The sequence below is a fragment of the Ischnura elegans genome, chromosome 2, assembly GCF_921293095.1.
Source record: "Ischnura elegans chromosome 2, ioIscEleg1.1, whole genome shotgun sequence".
Classification (NCBI taxonomy): domain Eukaryota; kingdom Metazoa; phylum Arthropoda; class Insecta; order Odonata; family Coenagrionidae; genus Ischnura; species Ischnura elegans.
In genome coordinates, this window is record NC_060247.1 from 130009333 (window position 1) to 130028425 (window position 19093).

General features: G+C 37.2%; 1 protein-coding gene across 1 annotated transcript in view; it reads left to right on the top strand.

The window, feature by feature from the left end:
* LOC124154635 (semaphorin-2A-like) overlaps positions 1-19093 on the top strand; it is a 578813-nt gene that overhangs the window by 548986 nt on the left and 10734 nt on the right. The window contains exon 6 of the mRNA XM_046528477.1: positions 9013-9283. Within this exon, the coding sequence (XP_046384433.1) occupies positions 9013-9283 (271 nt within the window). The remainder of the gene's footprint in view (positions 1-9012; positions 9284-19093) is intronic.

Here is a 19093-nt window from a genome sequence, read left to right on the forward strand (position 1 = left end):
GGAAACTTAGTGTCTCGCGCTAAATACTTACGGACGAACAATATCTTTAAATTCAAAGTTTTTGCTAAGGAAAATACTTGCTTTAAGCTTAGGATAAAACGAAAGCTGTTTTGTCGATGTTTCTTACGCCAGTTTAACTGTTAGATGGTATATGAGGGATGTAGGAGTTACGAGGAGAGAAAACCGATCACTGTGAGTCATTGGAGGAGCGCGAAAGAGTAAGGAAGTCGACGATGATGTAACATCCAAAATCTTTCCTCCTCTCTCATTTTTTAGATTGATATTGGTATTTCGTACGATCTCTAAAGAGTTATTGCGACAATGTCAAATGTCAGCGCTTCAACAATAACAGTGGAAAAATTTCCCAAATATCACTGTATTATATGTGCACAGTCAGACATAAACATTAATGTTAATATTAAAAAATATATTGTCGCTGCATTTCCTGTTCTCCAAAATATAGGTGACGAATATTTTTTACTTTCCATTTTTATCAGCTGGGATATTCTTTTATGGGAATAAAATTTTCATATTTAGTAACATACTTAGCCCTATTTTTGTGTTTCATTTCTACTCGGGCCTAATCTTATTTATTTTATTTCTGCTCTTCGTCAGATTTGAAAACAAAAGCCCCTTTATCCTTGTCCATGCTCGTAACATCGACCGCGTGACGTTAGGTGCAGGGGAAATTCTAGGAGTTTCGTGGTAGTGGTAAGCATACAAGTGTTCCCGTTCAATCAATTTCAATTTCTTCTACCAATGGTTTCACAGGAAACATTCCTTTATTTCCGGCAAAAAATATTACTAAAAAAAGATTCCTAAAAAGTCATATTTTATCGGAAATGGCAGATGAAGTACCTACTGTGAATATATAAAATTTATTCTGCCTTATTTTTTTTATAACGTCTTTGCTGCGGTCTTATTTCACACGCATGTAAATATCATTTGCTTATAAATTGCAAGTAATTGTAAGGTTTAATGTTTATTTTTGAATTAAATACATCCCTGACGTAATTTTGGTAAGGTTTTGATTTTTAAATGCATTTTTTTCAGCTCCTCCGCTATTCTTACCTTGAGCTCGTGAAATTAACGACGGAAATTTTATCCGGAGCCATGGTTTTTGTAGCGAGCGAGGAAGTACCGAGATAAGAGGTGAAAGGTGCAAAGAAAGAGCGATACCGAGGTGTATAATTGCGACTCCAGTTTCAATGGGAGAAATGTCACTTTAGCGTCACAGCTTGTTATAGCGCACAGTCCACGGCAGAGGTCGAAGAGGAAGAATGAATGTGGTTTCAGCATGGTTCTCTGTGGTATTCAGATTTCCATGTCATGGCAATGAGAACATTCATCTCTAGTTGGAGGGGATAAGTATTGTGTGCTGTCGAATACTATTTGGAGCATTTCATGTCTATCAAATTCACTGGAATTGCGTTACTTTCAGTCGAAAAATTTTATTACGTTGATAAGCGTGCAGAAATATATTTCTTTCCGTAATAAACATTTTTTTCTGAGGTGTAATGTGTGGAATTCAACCAAAGTTAGGAATGCCAGCAAGGAAATTACCAAATATTCAGTGGAATGGTGCAAAATTTAACTCGGCATACCCATGTATTTCCTCTGAATTGAGTTTTTGTCGGTTGAGAATATTTGCTGAAATATTCCTCTGTTGTTTTACGCTAGCTTTAACGTTGCATTAATTAATTTCTAATATGTGTATCTCTTTTTAATGTAGCATCTATATCGACAACGTTTGTGCCGTGTTATGTAATTCTATGCTTAAAATCAAAATATTATGGGTTTGATTCTCTTAAGACTTCTTTCCTGGGGGTGTACTTGATATCGATTAAATATTACGAAATTGCATTAATTTGCTTTGAAAATGAAGAGCACCAGCATAATCAGCTTATTATAGATCTATTTATTATATAAATGTTTTAAAGAATGGAAAGAGTGTACGAATGAATGAAAATTTTCAGCGTCCTATCAATGGGATTATACTTTTTCACCTACAGTATTTAGCAACAGAGCAATCAACCACGTGTGAGTAATTGCGTTACATAATGATACTGATATGAAGCAATGGAATTTAAGCACTTTGTTTCTCCCGGTTGCGGATATTTCTCCCTCTCCCATACTTTGCGACATCTCCAGCATATATGTAAATCACTTCCCATGTACAATTCGAAATTGAAGGACTGTAAAAAATATATAGGGGCTCAATAGTGTTTGCCTATAGTTCATGGGTCCGAATTTGGTGATTACATACACCTCAAGCTCTATTTAAAATCTTCCACTTTCAATTTACGCTCAATTATTATCCCAAAAACAAGCCCCAGAGAACAAAAACACAAACGTTTTGACAGAAACGAGTGTCATAACGAAAAATGCAGGCATGGAAAACAAAATGGGGAAGTTTGAAAAAGCAATCACTGTTTCTTTTCGAAATCGATATTTGATTATAAGCCCTTTCTGTGAATTGTAATGACAGAAACGAAAGAATCAACATCACACAATCAATCAAGGAAGTATCGTGAAATTAAGGGAATTTGAATTTTGACCGAACCGTTCAATCTCGCGGGGTTACAAAAGTACTGTTCATGATAGTTTTGAAAAACACTAAGTATGATGGCATGACATGACCGCAATGGCTGGAAGTTAGCAAGAGTAATAATGAATTTAGAAGCATTTTACCATTAATTAACCTTATAACAGTTAAGTAGAGATAGAATTATTGCCATCCTGAGCAATGAAACACTTATATATTCTAATAACACTGCTGCAATAGGTGTTACCATTTGTAACCTGATTTAACAATTTGCATCGCAAAAAATGTGAATCCACATCTATTGTCACTTTTTTATGATTAAGACCATTTCGCTGCTGTAAACGTACCAGGTTTTTTCCTCCGTGTTTAGCGCTTTGCCACATGCGGCGGGAAGGTTTCCGGAGGGTGGGCCGCAGCGGAAAGGTAAAATTGCGTGTAACCAAGAGTTGCATCAGCACATGGTATAACATTAATTTTATTTTTTACTTTGAATCAGTATTGTTTATTTATTTTATTTTCTTTATTTCTATTATTAATTTTATCTCTTTGGAAATCTTCAGAATTAATTCCATTCTGGGATGCCAGAGATTAAATACGTACTACATTTTTCTTACTTTTTAACATAATAATCATAACCTACTTTTTGAAAATTCTACCATAAAATTCTTGAAGCACGGATACAAAGATAGCGATTCAAAAATTGGTAATTAGAGGAGAAACGGGCTAAATCAGTCGAATTTCAGTTTGAATAAATGATAAAAAATGAAATAAGAGATCATTTGCTGGCAATATTGGTGAGCGGTAGATAAGGTTGAGCATATGGGTTTGAGATGGGATGGGATGTCTTCTGGAAATGGTTGTTCGGGAGAGTGAGAGAGAAACCGTTTGTTAGGACTAGCTTTGCAATTCGGAGCAGAATTACATTTTATTTAAACGTTTTTGAACACGCCTCCATTTTTAAGTTCCACATTTTATTCACTTTAAATTTCAGTCAGCGAAATATGGAAGAAGTCTTGGAACTAATGGTTCATACTGCCTTGGTCTTCAGCTAATATTGTCTTGAAATATCAGAAGAGGCTCCGAATTACATCTGCTTTTTCAGAACCATCTTTCAGGCAGTGTTTTGCCTGAGTATCCGCATCAAAATATAAATCTGTTATTTTAAGCAATTAAATTTCATAATTTGACAAGATGCAATACAAATCTCAGAAATGAAATTTATCTGATGCATTAATTAGCCTTAGTGAAACAAGTGCTGAAATATTCCGAGTTTTCAGGAAGGAAAAGCGAAATGCTCTCATAATGGGAATGAAAAATTGCTAGACACTTGGAGGAGAACTATAAAATTGGTTGTTGTTGTTGTGTAATTGAAGGAAAGAAAACAGTTTTCTTTTCAAAATACCAATTTTTGGGGTCTAACGATCGTGGTCTTACAATCAGGTAATTAATAAAAGATAAGAAGAAAGGAAACGAAATGGGGAGAAGGTAAACGTGAGGTTACTTTTTAAGGGAATTTTTCTTGTCAGTTCGGGGCATATTTATTTTCACGAATGATAAACGGAATGGAGATCGAATTCCACAGCTTTTATTCTTAAAATCCTAGGTTAAACTTATTCACCACTATGTAGGATTTTACGCTTTCCCGGCGAATAACATGTATAAACTCTTCTCGGGATACCGCGCGATATCCCTAGAAAAGTTTATGCACTACACATTCCGCCACCCAGCATCGTGTCGCCTTTACCATTACATCACTTCAGAGGTAAGTATGCTAATTTAAAAGGCGCTTCTCCGAGAAAAACTCATTTTAAAAAATGTCATGCCTTAATCATCCATCTTGATGTGAAAGTGGTAAAGGGAGAGGGATGGATTGACGTTGAATGAGGTAATGCATATGTACATGCAGAACGGGACGATGAGTTTTCCGCTTCTGAATTTTGAAATTTTTCACCAAGATTCATGTCATGCAAGCTGGCTAGTGACTTGTGTTTAACGCAACATATTTGTTTTTCCCCCACTTTACAAACACTGTGTTATTGTTTGAATTTGAATTTGTTTTAATTTCATAATAATAGTTTTATTTCATCAATTTTCATATTATTTACATCTAAATATACATCTACATAATGCCCTGCGAGCAACCTCTTGGGTGTTTGGCAGGGGGTGATCAGTCACCAACATGCAGCATGCAAATGGACTTGCACCACCATTTACTTTGCAGTTAATGCTTGGCGATTCGATACATTACGAATTGAAATGAATTAGACTCGAAGGAATAAAACATTCGGATTTTTAGTTAAAAAATTGTTTGCATCATGGTACTCGGATATGTATAATTTTCGTTGGTATCGGAGATGAAGGAAAAACATGTGAATTAAACCTGGCCACTTTGTTTTTATTAAGTAGGCTCTAAAAGATTCAGTGTGATTATATTTTTAAAACGAGATGGGAAGGAAGCATTATGTTTAATCAAAATTATATATTTCGAAAAATTGGCAAAAAGCAATTAATGAATCCTCTCGCCATATTTTTTTTCTATTCCAAGTTTTATGGGAAATTTAATATTGACCTTGAAGTACGAATTAGTTATTCTATTTTTACCTTACCATATGTTATGGCGAGAATAGCATATTTATCAGCATCAGGACGATGGGTAAATAATGCTCTGTTAAGGAATGTTTCCGGATGTCTAAATGAGCGTCAGCATGCGGTCCCCATCCCACATGTGGTCCATGGGTCTCTTAAATAATGGAGGTCCACCCAGAAGAAGGATAAAAGGAAAAAGAACCGGCGGTTGGAAGAAGGAGAAGATTCTTCCTTGAACGTTCGGCCCAAAGCTCTTCTGGCTGATCGTTTCATTTCCGAATAGTACCCGCGGGAAGTTTTACGTGTTTCCCTCGAAAACGGCTCTTTACAGCGTAGTTTTAGCGCCCATGAGGAGCGTGAATAGGTGGTATACGAATGCTGGTCGGCCTTTTAAGATCGTGACCTTTCGCAAAACAAATTGAAAACAGTTTTAGGCGTAACCGATTCTCATACGTTAAAGGTCGCGGGTGAACGAGCTCAAATTTTGCGTGTTCGAGAGTTATGTGGCTTCTCATCCACAAATGGCCTCACTACAACCTCAATGGAAATAGATCCCAGAGTTAGGTGGCTTCTCAGTTATCGAAGGCTGAGGCCCACAATTTAACCTCCCAACTACGATATCATCATGGGCGATTGAAAAAAAGTGGGCGTACATAATTGTCACCGGATGTTCCACGCCGCGGAAACTTAAAAAATCATATTTGTCTTGTATTTTCCGCCATAATTTTTCTAAAAAATTGATGAGAATTTCTTGAATTTTGCTCTTTACCGCTATTCATAATGCGTATTAATGCCACGGATCATCACCTGAGTATGGAGGTAGAGCTGAGCTAAAGTGCAGGCAAAGAATGTTATATAAAAGTTCCCCTATATTGGAAGAGGGGAGGAAGGGAAGCCGAATGTGACCGGGGGAGAAGGATTTGAGAGGAAAGAGAATTTTAGAGGGGGGGGGGGAAGGAAGCCGTGGTCCTCCCATTTTAATTTAAAAATCCATCCCAATGTCATGCCCCTGCAACCCACCAATCATCTGCAATCTCATCTCATCTCAATCTCGTCTCGGATTCTTCTCAAAATCGGCTCAGTATGGTCTCGTCTCAATCTCATCTTTTTCTCGTCTCAACAACGACTCATTGTCGTATCAGTCTCGTCTCAATCACGTGTCAATCTTGTATTTACTCTGGCATCCACCCTATAGAAATCCGCTCTCCTTTTCTATCCGATTCTTATTTTTTTGTCGTACTGACATTCTGTTGAACTACCGAAATCGAAGAATCGTTGGGCAGTTCATATTTTAAAATTTAGTGAGGAAGAGGGGTGATGAAGGTGAAGATTGGGTTTGAGGACACTTTAATTATCATCTTGCGAGGAGATAAACCAATTCAGATGGAGAAATATAATCATTTTACCTTTTATTCTCAACCCATCCTTCCTTCCTCTTTCTTCTCTCAAATGTTCCTACATTCCTCCATTTTGTCCCTCCATTCTTGCAAAACATAATTTCCCCAAATCTCTCGTCAAAATGAAATATTTACTTCGATATGGCCGCCATATCCCCTTATGAAATATTTTCAGTTATTTTATTTTCATTCCTAATCGAGCGGCTCAATTTCGAGCTTCAATGGCGATAGGTTAGTTTTCCTGGTCTACTTAGTGGTCTACAGGAGTGATCCTTTGAATCACACTTTGACCATGTGTTCCAAAAAATAAAAAATAATGTTCACCTTTGAAGACGACTGCTGTTTAACTTCTGAAAAATGTCCTCTGCTTCAATGAAATTCACTTTCATTCCATTTTTTCTTTACTGAATTTTCTCTCGCCACAATGTTGCACCAAAAAAAATATTTTTTTAAAGAATAATTTTTGGAGAGGAAAAGTTAGATTTTTTTAATCCTCCGTGGATATTCCGTTTTTAGCTATATCTGACCAAATAATTATATTAAATCAATTTAATCAACTCACTTTGCACTCTATATTTATTGCCTAAGAAGCAATTTTGGTGACAGTAAACTGTAAATTCAGGAAGCTACGCACTTAAAAGTAGTCCTAATGATCTGCTTTTATATTTGTGCCACACGAATAAATAAATTAAATACATTTAAATATGGAAATAACTGAAGAAAATAGAGTTCTTTGTTCAGTTAGAATGGAAGAAGAAGTGATATCACATTAATGATATATTTACGGAAATTTTAACGCAAAATGGTAAAAAATATACTAGTACTCTTTAAGTTAATCATTTTGTAACAAATTAATGAGCATCATATTCTATGCGACGGAGACTCCCATCATCAGAAAATCGAGGTGTATCCAGAAAGTAACAATAATAAATCGACTATACCGATTTGAAAAAAATAGACCCAGATTTTGTTGTCACGTTGTCACAAATCACACAATTTTTCTCCATGGATAGCAATTTTTTTAACGCTTTTTGTAGAGATTGACCGATTAATCTTGTCCTTTACGGAGCGACACCGCAAGGTGACTGCAATCGCGACATGAAGTGCGACATGTCATAGCCATTTTCAAAGCTTTTGTCCCAGTCTGTTAACGTTTCAAAGGCAAGAAAATGTGGTAGGCGGAAGGTGCTTTGGGCCAGAAAGTGGTGTCACCCTGGGAAATCTCTTCTCACGAATTTTTCAGTCGACTCTTGATACGAGATCATCGTTAAAAACAGATTCGTGAACATTTGTTCGTTAGTCATTACACTCCTTAAGCACTTCACACTGTTCCAATACCCATAGGATTACTGCATTAATTTCGAGTTTTGACAGTGAATACCGGTCAACTTTATTTTATTTCTTAGAGAACCTTCCTTGAGCACATAAACTGAATTGCGGAGTGAATAACACAGTCTCGAATAATCTAAAAAAAAATAGGTCACAGGATATTATTTGCCTCAAACATTTTAAATTCACTCTAATAAAATGCATTACAGAGAGCAACCTAATCGGTTTCGAATGATCCAAGATATCTAATGCACATCCAATAAACACCTACAGCAGGGCTAGGATAAAACTTACTTTCTAGATATGTCTAGTAGCAACATCGTAACTCCATGTTATAGATTGTCTGAAATGACCAAATGTTGCGTAACAATGGACATAGGCATGGACCCAGGTGTTGGTGAGATTGTCTAGGCGGCAGGGCCGATAAATCTATCCCAGGTGGGGTGAAGGGAGTGAATTGACGGTTAGAAATGGAATCGGGCATCGATTGGAAAACTCGCTGATGTGATTAGTGCTTTAATTGAAAAAGTAATCACGTCGTCGCGCGTGAACTCGAAAATTGTGGAGGGAATAATGCCTAGAATTTCATTCGCACCTCGGGGATTCGCATTTGAAACCAATACGGATCAACAAAATGACCTATGGAAATAAGAATACGACCTGTTGAGAGGATAGGGGTAGCCGGGGAGGATAGATAGCGGGGCGAGATATAGCTGTGTAGCAGAAAAAATTGGATTGGAAAAAGTGAAAATTGGATATTCACCGCTGGTTTTGTGCATTCCCGGAAAAAATTGAAAGTCCTTAGGTGAAAAATTTTTCAATAAAACATGAAGACGTTCATAAAAGGTTCAATTGATTTTTCTTTTAAATGATATTTTTATCATTGTCTGTGTATACTTTCTTTTGGTTTAAGTTACTTATTTATTTCTGAGTATAAGTTTTTTCTATACTAACTTGAGCTAAAGCTATTGGTGTAACCACCCAACCAAATAGTAGAATAGTTTTCAATAATTACAATTTACCGAAAGGAGTATAATATTCACTTAAAAATCTTGTATGTATTTCCGCTGAGATGAAAATTCATTAGAGATTTGACTTTTCCCTCACAAAGTGCCCCAAATGTATACCTGTCATCCCCTAATTATCTCCTTGCAGCCCAACCTGACGCACTTGGCCCGCCACGAGTACGTTCCCGGGGTGGGTATGGGCATCGCCAAGTGCCCTTATGACCCCAGCGACAACTCGACGGCCGTGTGGGTGGAGAAGGGAAACCCGGGCGGCCTGCCCGGTCTCTACAGCGGAACCAACGCCGAGTTCACCAAAGCCGACACGGTCATCTTCAGGACGGACCTGTACAATCTGACCACGGCTCGGCGGGAATACTCGTTCAAGAGGACGCTCAAATACGACTCCAAGTGGCTGGACAGTGAGTATGATCTCTTCCTGTATTTCACCCTTGCTGACTGTTAATTTTTTTTTAGCTTTACCATCCTTGAAATTCCAAGGTTTCTGCGGCTCTGATTAAGAAACTCACTGTAATCCAGTGGTTCCCAAAGTGGGCGCTACCGCCCCCTGAGGGGCGTTACTGTAGTCTATGGGGGCGAAATGTGCCAAGGGGGCGGCAGGAGGGCGCCGGAGGGTCCTGACAGAGTGGCAAATGCGATGGTTCCGTAACCTTCCTTTTGTCTTCGTTTTCAAGCTTCGCTTCTAAAGTTTACTTTGTCTCCCGCATATGGAAGTAATTTAAACCATGAGTTTTCTTACATTTTAAAGTAAGAACGGTTGAAAAATATTTCCAAGCCTTTCTTGCACAAGGGAAACGTTTGAAGGGGTTCAGTTTAATTTTGTCTATCGCTGGTACAACTTCATGACACAGAGAACTTAATTATGTATTAGTCATTTAATTAATCATTGTTTTTAATTTAATTATTACAATGTTCCTCATTTGGTTAATTAGTATATGATTCTGGTTATTATTTAAAGATACCGATTAAGGGGGCGTTGAGTATAGGTTTATGGATCCAAGGTGCCTCGAAAAAGTTTGGGAAACACTGCTATAATCTATCACGATAACGCTATAGTAAACAACTTTGACACTGGTTTGACCTTACCAAAACTCAGTCTGTGTGATCATCTCCTGTTCTCATGCTTTCAACAATATTGAAATTATATGTAGATGCTTTTTAAGCGATTATTTAATATGCACGCATTAAATAATTATGCAAAAGTGCAACTAACCTATTTCAATAAGTTGAACTTCCACTATACCACGCTTGAATTGGTTGAACTTATTTTCAATCATATGTATCGAGGCGCTATTTAATGTAAGAAAGAAAGGCAATAAGTAACAACTAAAATGAGAAAAAATGGGGTTGACGAAGTGAAAGGCTTTGGTTTTATAATTGCTGCGTCATATTGGAGGCCCAGCGTGGTGACGTTATTCCCATTACTTTGCTTTGTAACCCAATCTGCGTGCTCCGATGGTCCAGGGAGTTAATCGAGCAGTCAAAGCATAAAGGCCTTCCTCTGCTCCTGTCGCTCTCTGTCCATTACCACTTCAAATATTGGCGTTGCGTCAGGGGCGGCAGCCAAAGGCACTCGCCCCCATGGTCTACGTCGTCTCATCGCTCCTGCCGGCCCTGGATATAGACTGAGAGACTCTCACTGCGCTGCTGACCTCCGTCCCCCTTCTACTCTAAAGGACTACTGCTCCAGCTCATCTTCATCCTCCTGTAGCATATGATCTCCTTCTCCCTGCCTCTCACTTTGATCGCTATTCATCTATCAGCTAGATCCTTACTTGGCCCCGTTTCACGCTTGGACGTGTGGACAGCTGTGACCCCAGCCCGTCAAGTTGTCCCTCCTCCAGTTGTTGAAGCCCTTAGTGCAGTCAAAAGGTAGTACAAAACCGTATATTCCTCACCTTTATGCCAGTGGTGTCGTTTACTCAGATCCGAAATCGCAATTTTTTTCAAATAATCCGGTAGACGGACGGGAAATATTGAAGCTACCACTGAAAAACGTATGTTTTCCTCGCTCAAATATTCTCTCGTATATTTTTAAAGTGAAAAAAAAGCAAAATTCACGAATTTGGGAGAGCATATTTTTATTCGTCCATAGCACGTTTGCAGCATATGTCCTTTCAGGAATATCACAGCATTTTTGCGTTCTCAGGGGACTGATATCATTCATTTTACTTTGGAAGTGTTCAGAAAGCTTTTTGACAGGTGTCTGATAGAATCTATGCAAAGGTTTGGAATCAGATGAAATTAATTATCTTCATTTCGATTAATTTACTATACTGCCAATCGAAAATTGATAACCTTTCGTTGGAAATACTCTTTGCTGAGGAAACATTATCGCTGCGAGAGTAAATAGTATTCATAAAATTCCCAGAGTATGAAATGCAAAGGTAATTTTTTTATAATTTCCATGTAATCGGCTGACTCTCGTTTAGTAAAATGGTTGCGGTTTATTTCTGTAAGGATATACTGCCTTTTCCATCTTCGCCGAAATCCCTGTTTTTCTTGCGCGTCGCTTCTATTTTTTTGCTTCCCTCCTTCGGTCACTAAGCCTTAATCAGGTAAAGGATCTTGTTGGTCAGAAGTTAGTCCCGGGCGTGTGTGACGGAATAGCCTTCCTCACTCTCACCTCCCCTGGCGGATGCTGATTACTCCTTGTACCCGCACATCTCGGAACTTCTCGAAACGACCTCCAGGCGTCGACACCGCCCCTAAACTGTCACCTCCCACGGTAGCAACTGGGCGCCAGCAAGAATTAAAGGAGAGATAAGGAAGAGAAGGATAAATGTAATACTGAAGAGTTTTGCGGCAAATATTGTGGTCAGATAAGGATGTTATATCCTTATTATCCTTTGGCTAAAAATTCCGTAATCCATTTATGCGTTCTAAGAGGATACAAATGTTTCGTATGTAAGCAAAATTTCATTTTCACCTTTTTCATATTATTTTGTGGCATTAATCCGCGATCGGTGATGTGAATGCTGCCTGAGTGGAGGGTTTATGTATTACTAATTGCTTTACATTCCATACTGTTTTGTTCATGTCGATGTTCAGCGGAAATGAAAAAATACAAGACTCAACTAATAAAACTTAAGTGTCTGTGCATACTTAATCTAATGAAGCCCTTTTAACGAGCATCCTAGGCGAGTCGGATGACACACGTACCAACTATAGTTTAGATTAGCCAGTACGGTGGTATTGTATGAAAAAATGGAAATATACAAGTATGGAAAATATTTGCGACAGGAGAGTTTTCACGGGAAAACACTTATATATATAATGATTTTTAATGCTACTATATCTATTTATTCTTTTAATTACTAGTTTTCCATCCTAGCGTGCGATTGATTCATATTCCTAAAAAGCAATTTTCTATTTTTCTATTTGATATGGAAAATTCCAGCTGCGGTTATCTGCGTCGTTGTACTTTTCACTGCTTTTCTTAAGCTTTCCCTTAAGATTTCTTACTTTTATTACAGAATTTCCGTGAACTTTACAAAAATTTACTAATCAGTAATTCATGAAATATCGTGACCTGTGAAAGAGAGATCAGTGGGCAGTAAACATAAACATACGCATTTAAGGTAGTAAGTAATCTTTGCTTATTCAATTATTAATTTTGTGCAAGTTTAAACATTTACGACGGTAATTGCATTAAAATCTGCGATTGAAAAGCTATCAAAATGCTTTTAAGTATTTCACTGCATTACGTTATTATACAAGTCGTGAAACGCATTTTCTATGTTTTTTTCTTCTTTTTTCTCGTTGTCTATTTTTAAATTAGGAATTAATTGCTATGAAGCGGAAAATAATATCCTTTCCAGGAATATATTTTCCGGTACTGTAAGTGATTAAAATAATTTCTTTTTAAGTGGTTGCAAATGAATTTATACTACCATTATTTATTTATTACTATTGTTATTTTCCCGTTCCTGGAAAAATAATTTGAAATGTATGATCGTTCATTACTCAGTGAAGCATTCAAAGCCCCATTTTTCATCGCTAATTCATTTATTTACAATTCGTAGAATGGAGCTATGGAGCCCATTGCTTGTGGATTTTGATAAATCCTCTCGATTCTCGTATATTTATTAAACGAGTACAATAATCTGCCTTCGAGTTGAATTTATTGCATGGCTTTCTTTTTAATTTTTATTTGAATGAAAATTAAATTCAAAAAATAATATTGTAGGAAGCAATTTCGGTGAAGGGAATGTGTGAAAATGAATTTTTTCTCCCGTTCGAGTGCTCTAGTACCGATTTTCATATTTTTTCTTCTATCTGCAAACATGAAATACACAACGGTTATGCATACAAAAATCATTGCATTTTGTGTACACATAATATTGTATTATCTAGTATAGCAATAATTATTTATGCTTATTTCCTTATACAGAAGATTTCTTCCAGATAACGTTTCCCAACTAGTGTAATTTGATTTTTATGGTGCTGCTGCCTGTATTTTTCAAGTTTACTCCTATTTAGTTGTAATTTACGAGCAACTAGGTTTCTGACCTTTGTATGGAGACCGTTGAATCCATAGTAATCATGAACGCAGTATTCCACGAAAAGCTTTGAAAGAAAATAATACTTTCACCCAAAGCGTTTTTTAAATTTTTTATACTGCCGTAATATTATTACTATTAGCTCTCCTCGGCGTTATTAATAAATGAAGTGGGTCATTTTGAATGTCATTATCGGAAATATAATATTTTATATTTAAATAACAATTACTTATTCATTGCACTGGATTCATTATATGATTAAAGACCGTGGTGAAATTAGTAGAAAGGTAAATGTGTACAACTTCATCACGAATGAGGACATTATCATCTTTAATTTTGGGATACCTCTAGCTCAGATCTTTGAAATGTTACACTCTAGGCACCTTTAATTAATAGGTACCTTTGGTGAAGAACTATATTTCATATGGTATCTGACTAATAACAAAATAGCAACGCCGAGACTCAGACAGCGTATCATTTGAATAAGTAGCCCTTTAAGTAACCTGATGCGTCCAATCTTACAGTGGAGTCAACCGAAACAAGGGCTCAATCTGGCTGCAAGGGATGAAAAACGTCCCGATATGTTGATATCGAAATACGTATGGAAGAGGGGAGACACGATGACTTTAGTCAGGGATGTAAAATGGGTGTCAGAGGTCCATGCAACCCCACTCTCACTTGTGAAAGAAGATAGCGAGGAGGCTAAGGGTTCCCCTCTCACACCCACCCCTTTCCTGACAGTAGGTCTGCGTTGGAAAAACAAGACCCCAATCAGATTCACTCGAGATGGAAAATCTTGCAAATTTATAACCCTACCATACACAGATATAGGAACATGTATGATATTATTCTCCTTCTGGCCCGGGAAAAATGTTCTTGGAGACACCATGGTGGTATGGTGGCCTGTCCCTTGAATGTTTGCAGGGGGCAGAAAATGAATGGATGAATTCGGATCCAAAAATGATTACCAGCGTGATTGGCGTCAATTTTGACTTCTTGCACGAATAATTTGCTCGTATGCTGTTTGAGTGTGCCGATTGAATTAAAAAGGAAAATTTACTTCCTCAAATAGGGTAGTTACCTTCATCAAAGAAAACGAAAGGCATTGATTGCGATTCGTTACCCGCCATTAGTGTATTCATAATATACAAATTATTTGGTTTTAGAAATCCCAGTTCAGACGAATGGCAATGGTTAATTTTAACCTCATTTGAAAAAGGCCAGATTGGCGCCCATGCGATGCCACTCCACGAGACGCCTCAGGGACCTAGTTTCTATACGTGTAGATAGGAATTTTTCATTGTCTGAGATTACCATGGGTGAGGCACAGAGCTCAGGAAAACATCTCTTAATAATCATCTATTAAAACTGGCTATGGTCGGAAAGTTTCCTTCGGTTGATAAGGTATTAATTATCCTTATTTAAGCCAAGCGCTACCTGCTAACAGGGTACTCTGCTACCTGCTAGCAGCCTGCATCGTATGAGCGCTCAAAGACTCGCCTCAAGGTCACCTCAATTTGCGGCAGCGGGAACCAGAATGACGTCACACGGCGTTTTCTCAGCATTCATACTTACCCGTCGCGTTTTCGCGCTTGAAATTTTTAACTTTTCATTTAATCGCTAAAAATAGATATCGTCATTTAAAAATCTATAAGCGTGAAATACGTTCTCCAGAAGTAATAATCTTTCGATTTACGCAATAAAAACTAATAGGAAGCCATATTGGATGATTTTGGTCATGAGAGTTGGCTATTCGCCTGAAAATTAACTGATATTCGCTAGATTCACGAAAATAATGTTCTCTTATTCAATTTTTCTTTGACTTTGAAACAATATTTGTGAAATATTTTTATTTTTATTTGTTAGCTCCTTTCGGGAATTGCTGCGTTGAAAACCTTTTTTCACTAAACGTTTATCCGCTAGTTCATTGTCCCCAGAAGTCGTTAAAATTAAGGACGTCTTGTTATTATTTAAGAGTAATGCGAATACTACTTCGCAGTTTCAGTAGTACTTCAATTTGCCGTCTATTTAAATGTGCCGTATTATGAATATTACTATAAAATGTGGCCATCTCGCGAGATTTTTAAACCGGAACTGAGTACTATTTTCAATAATGGCATTACATTGAAAGAGGCGATGAGCGTGGAAGCTTAGTGGGTAGAGCCGTATTCAACATTTCCTCGTTTCCTTCCCGTCGGTTTGAGGTTTTCCGTCAACCGATCGGCAGCCGTTTCGTACCGAGGAGCCACCGAACACAAAAATAACATTCCCATGAGATTCTGTTAATCATACGGTTGCAAATTGGTCCGTATAGCTCTCTCTCTCCAAGGAAAGAGATGGAGAGGAAGCGAATTTCCGGGTGTTGCGAAGGTCAACATCGCGTGGCACGAATAGATAGATAGATAGAATGAGATAGGTGGCCACCAGCATTTTCCCCAAGAGGTTCTGTTGGTTGACAGTAATTCTTGTGAATGTGACTGAGATGTTATGATGACCGGGCATGTCTGTAAAAACCTGTTTACGCTTCAAAATAATGACGATTTTGAACTAGTTTACTTATTTTTCAATCGCAAGACGAAATATGTCTTTTGTAAACAAAACCTTGAAAATGTTAAGTGCTCCCAGAATCATCCTTCCTAACCACCATGTGGAAGTGAGAATGCAGACAGATAGCTGTAATCTGTGGGTACCACTTTAAAACCACACAAAATAAAAATGCGTTAGGGCTAAAATACGTAAGTGGCGAAGGGTTGATGAATAATGAAATCGTTTTTTTCGCTCACTTTTCAAAAAAAATATTTTCTCGTGTCTGAATTTCATTATGTCAAATATAAATTTATCACCACAATCAACAATTGTGTAGCCCTAATTAATACGATACACGTGTTTAGTTACAGTTCTATAAATTTTCTAACCATTCACGAAAAAAAATATTCAGAAAAAAAAGAACGAGAGTTCTTTGTTGTTTATTTTTTCTCAGGCTGATGGAAGATTTTCTATCTCAATGCGCGTAGAGAGAAAGAAATTATCGATCGGTAGACATCACTGTGAATAAATAATTATGCGTTTTCCTCCAATTTCCTCTATCTCATATCCTTTTTTTTGACCGCACAATTTAGAAAATTCGTGGTCACGTTTATCACTGCGTCTGAATCAAAAGACTTCTTCGCCAGGCAGCCAACTTCCTCCATTGTCGTGCACCGCTCTTGCGTCATAAATTTCCCCGTATCCTGACTCCTGCGTCCGTCTCAACCAAAATCCCCTCTGAGGGCACAATCTATTCTCTCACCGCAGTATTTATTATTTCTCCTTTCCTTTCACTGTCACATCCTTCCCTCCTTCACTTCCCTCGAGTGGAGAGACGCTAAAGTTTATTCATGCAACGCCAAAATTTATCATTTTTCTTTCCCATTTCCTTTTTATCCTCTCACTCTTAAGCGGCGATGTATTACCCACGGTGACGCAATTAATTGTGGATATGTTTTCGCATGAGTTTCCGTTTCCCCTATTACTGCAAAAATATTTCTGAAAATTTCTAATTTCTTCCATTTTGGCTGTACAAAAGCAATAAAAACTTATTCTCTCCTCGTATTCCTTCTTCTCTTAAAAGAAGTCCATTGAGATAGCTCGAGAAAGCAATCGCCCAGGGCGTAGGAAAATAGTACTAATTAGGAAAGTAGGTACTAGTTATAAAATATGGAGAGACGACTGCTGCCACCGCTACGGTGACTGTTACCATTATCTAGTTTTTTAATCTTTCCAAAATAAATGAGCAGGTGGATAGCATGGGAGGTCTTTCTGGTTGTGTAAGTCAACTGAAGTTTTTGGAAGGAGATGCGTAATTTCAAAGAACCTTCTTATGAAAGCAGATGTATCAACCGGCTAACATCCAGAGCTTTATAAGTTTTTCAATTACTCTACAGGTTTTATATTTCTTTATTTGAATCCTTCCTATCTATTCACGGCTCAGCCCTCAAAGAACAGATGCAGTAAGAACAATTTTCGTGTTTATTTTTTCCTTGGAATGAGCCTATCTTTGTTCGAGTTACCTAAATCATGTTTTTTTGGAAAAGCAGATAGAAGTGCCATAAAAGTCTGACTTAAATAATCAGCTGGTAATTCGTATTAAATACATTTCCATAATCTCTGGCGACCATACGATTAGAGATTTTTCTACCACCATATATGCATTTACTAATTCCATGAATTTACTACCTAGCGATGGGAAGCTTTCTTTGAACATGAACTCCTATCTTTTTGTTGCATAACTGGAAGAATTTCGAATGTTTTGGATGTTAATTTTTGATTTACTAAGTTATTAAAGCCTAGGAAACACGTGTATTTTCTCATGAGTGGCGGTCGAATGATAAAAGAAAAAATTTTATTGAGTGTTTTTTAATATTTCTAGATCAACATATTTCTTTTTTTAGCCGGCAGAAAAACGTGAGTCCCATCCTTTTGCATGCTTGTAGTTTTGACAAAAGAAATATACTTTTTTGGTGATCCTATGAATCATTAAAAATTTGGTGAAAATCAATGAACCGACGAAGTACATACCAAGCTTATTCTCTCATGTTAAATTTACCTGTCTTTTTATTTTCTGCATTACGAAAATGCATTTTGACGTTATGTAGTTAAATTCTAAACTCCACACGCCGCAAAATCAACTAAATACGCCACAAAACTGGCCACTTTCCACTTATTTCGGTTTAAATGCATGTTGGTGCATTTCTATTCCATTGGATACAGCTACTTATCTGCTGTTGGGTTAATTGTAGCTGGATCAAAAAGTATCGAAATTGTTGTAAGGTTCAGAGGCCAAACTAAATTTATTCGCTCTTAACGCCTAGTTTCGAGTGACGAGGGAATACGGAGAAAATTCTTCACTGTCCTCAATTAATCTTTTAAGTCTCTTTGCGCTACATTGATAGTTTATCTGGCATTTAGTCCTTCACAGAAAAAGAAAATTAGGCTACCTAAAAACCCATTTTTTGTTGTCCATCTGTTTTGAAATTATGGCTTGGTTATTATTATCATTCATCGAAATTATGGCTAGGTTAAATATTATTAAAATCTATTTTTCATGCTATAGTATCATTTATTATTTTTCTAGCTTTCATGATGGCTACTGCGTTAATATATCTTTTAATTACGTAACTTTTCTCAGTCGTAGTCTGTAGGTATTCACTTCCAGATTCGTAATTCATTCATGTATTCCCGATATTTTTGGAAGTGAATTTTGGAGCCTTGAGAAAAGACATGACGCTAGAAGAATCTTATTTAAATCATAGTATTTCAATCAATGGTATATTTATAAAATGCCGCTAGATGGGTAGCGGGTAAATTTTCAGTAAGAAAACGCAATTGAGTGAGAAAATATTTTCACCTCCTACGGTTCGGAGGGACCACCGCTTCGATGTTGTTTTGCGTTCGATCCTAATATTTTCACATTGGTATCGGATTGGAAGCAAAGAACTGAGGATGAAGCGCCAAAATAAACATACGGAGAACGTGGTGATTAGCGATTTGAGCGTTGTGCATTTCGCCCATAGTTAAGAGGCTCTTTAAGTAAATAATAAATCTCTCGATAAAGATCCTTGACCACTCTTGATCCGATAATAATCAATTTATTTGGGTTCTGCGTGGAAAATAGGCTGTTTGCTTTGGCATTCTTATTTAAAATTAATTGCTGAATTGTAGTTATTTTTG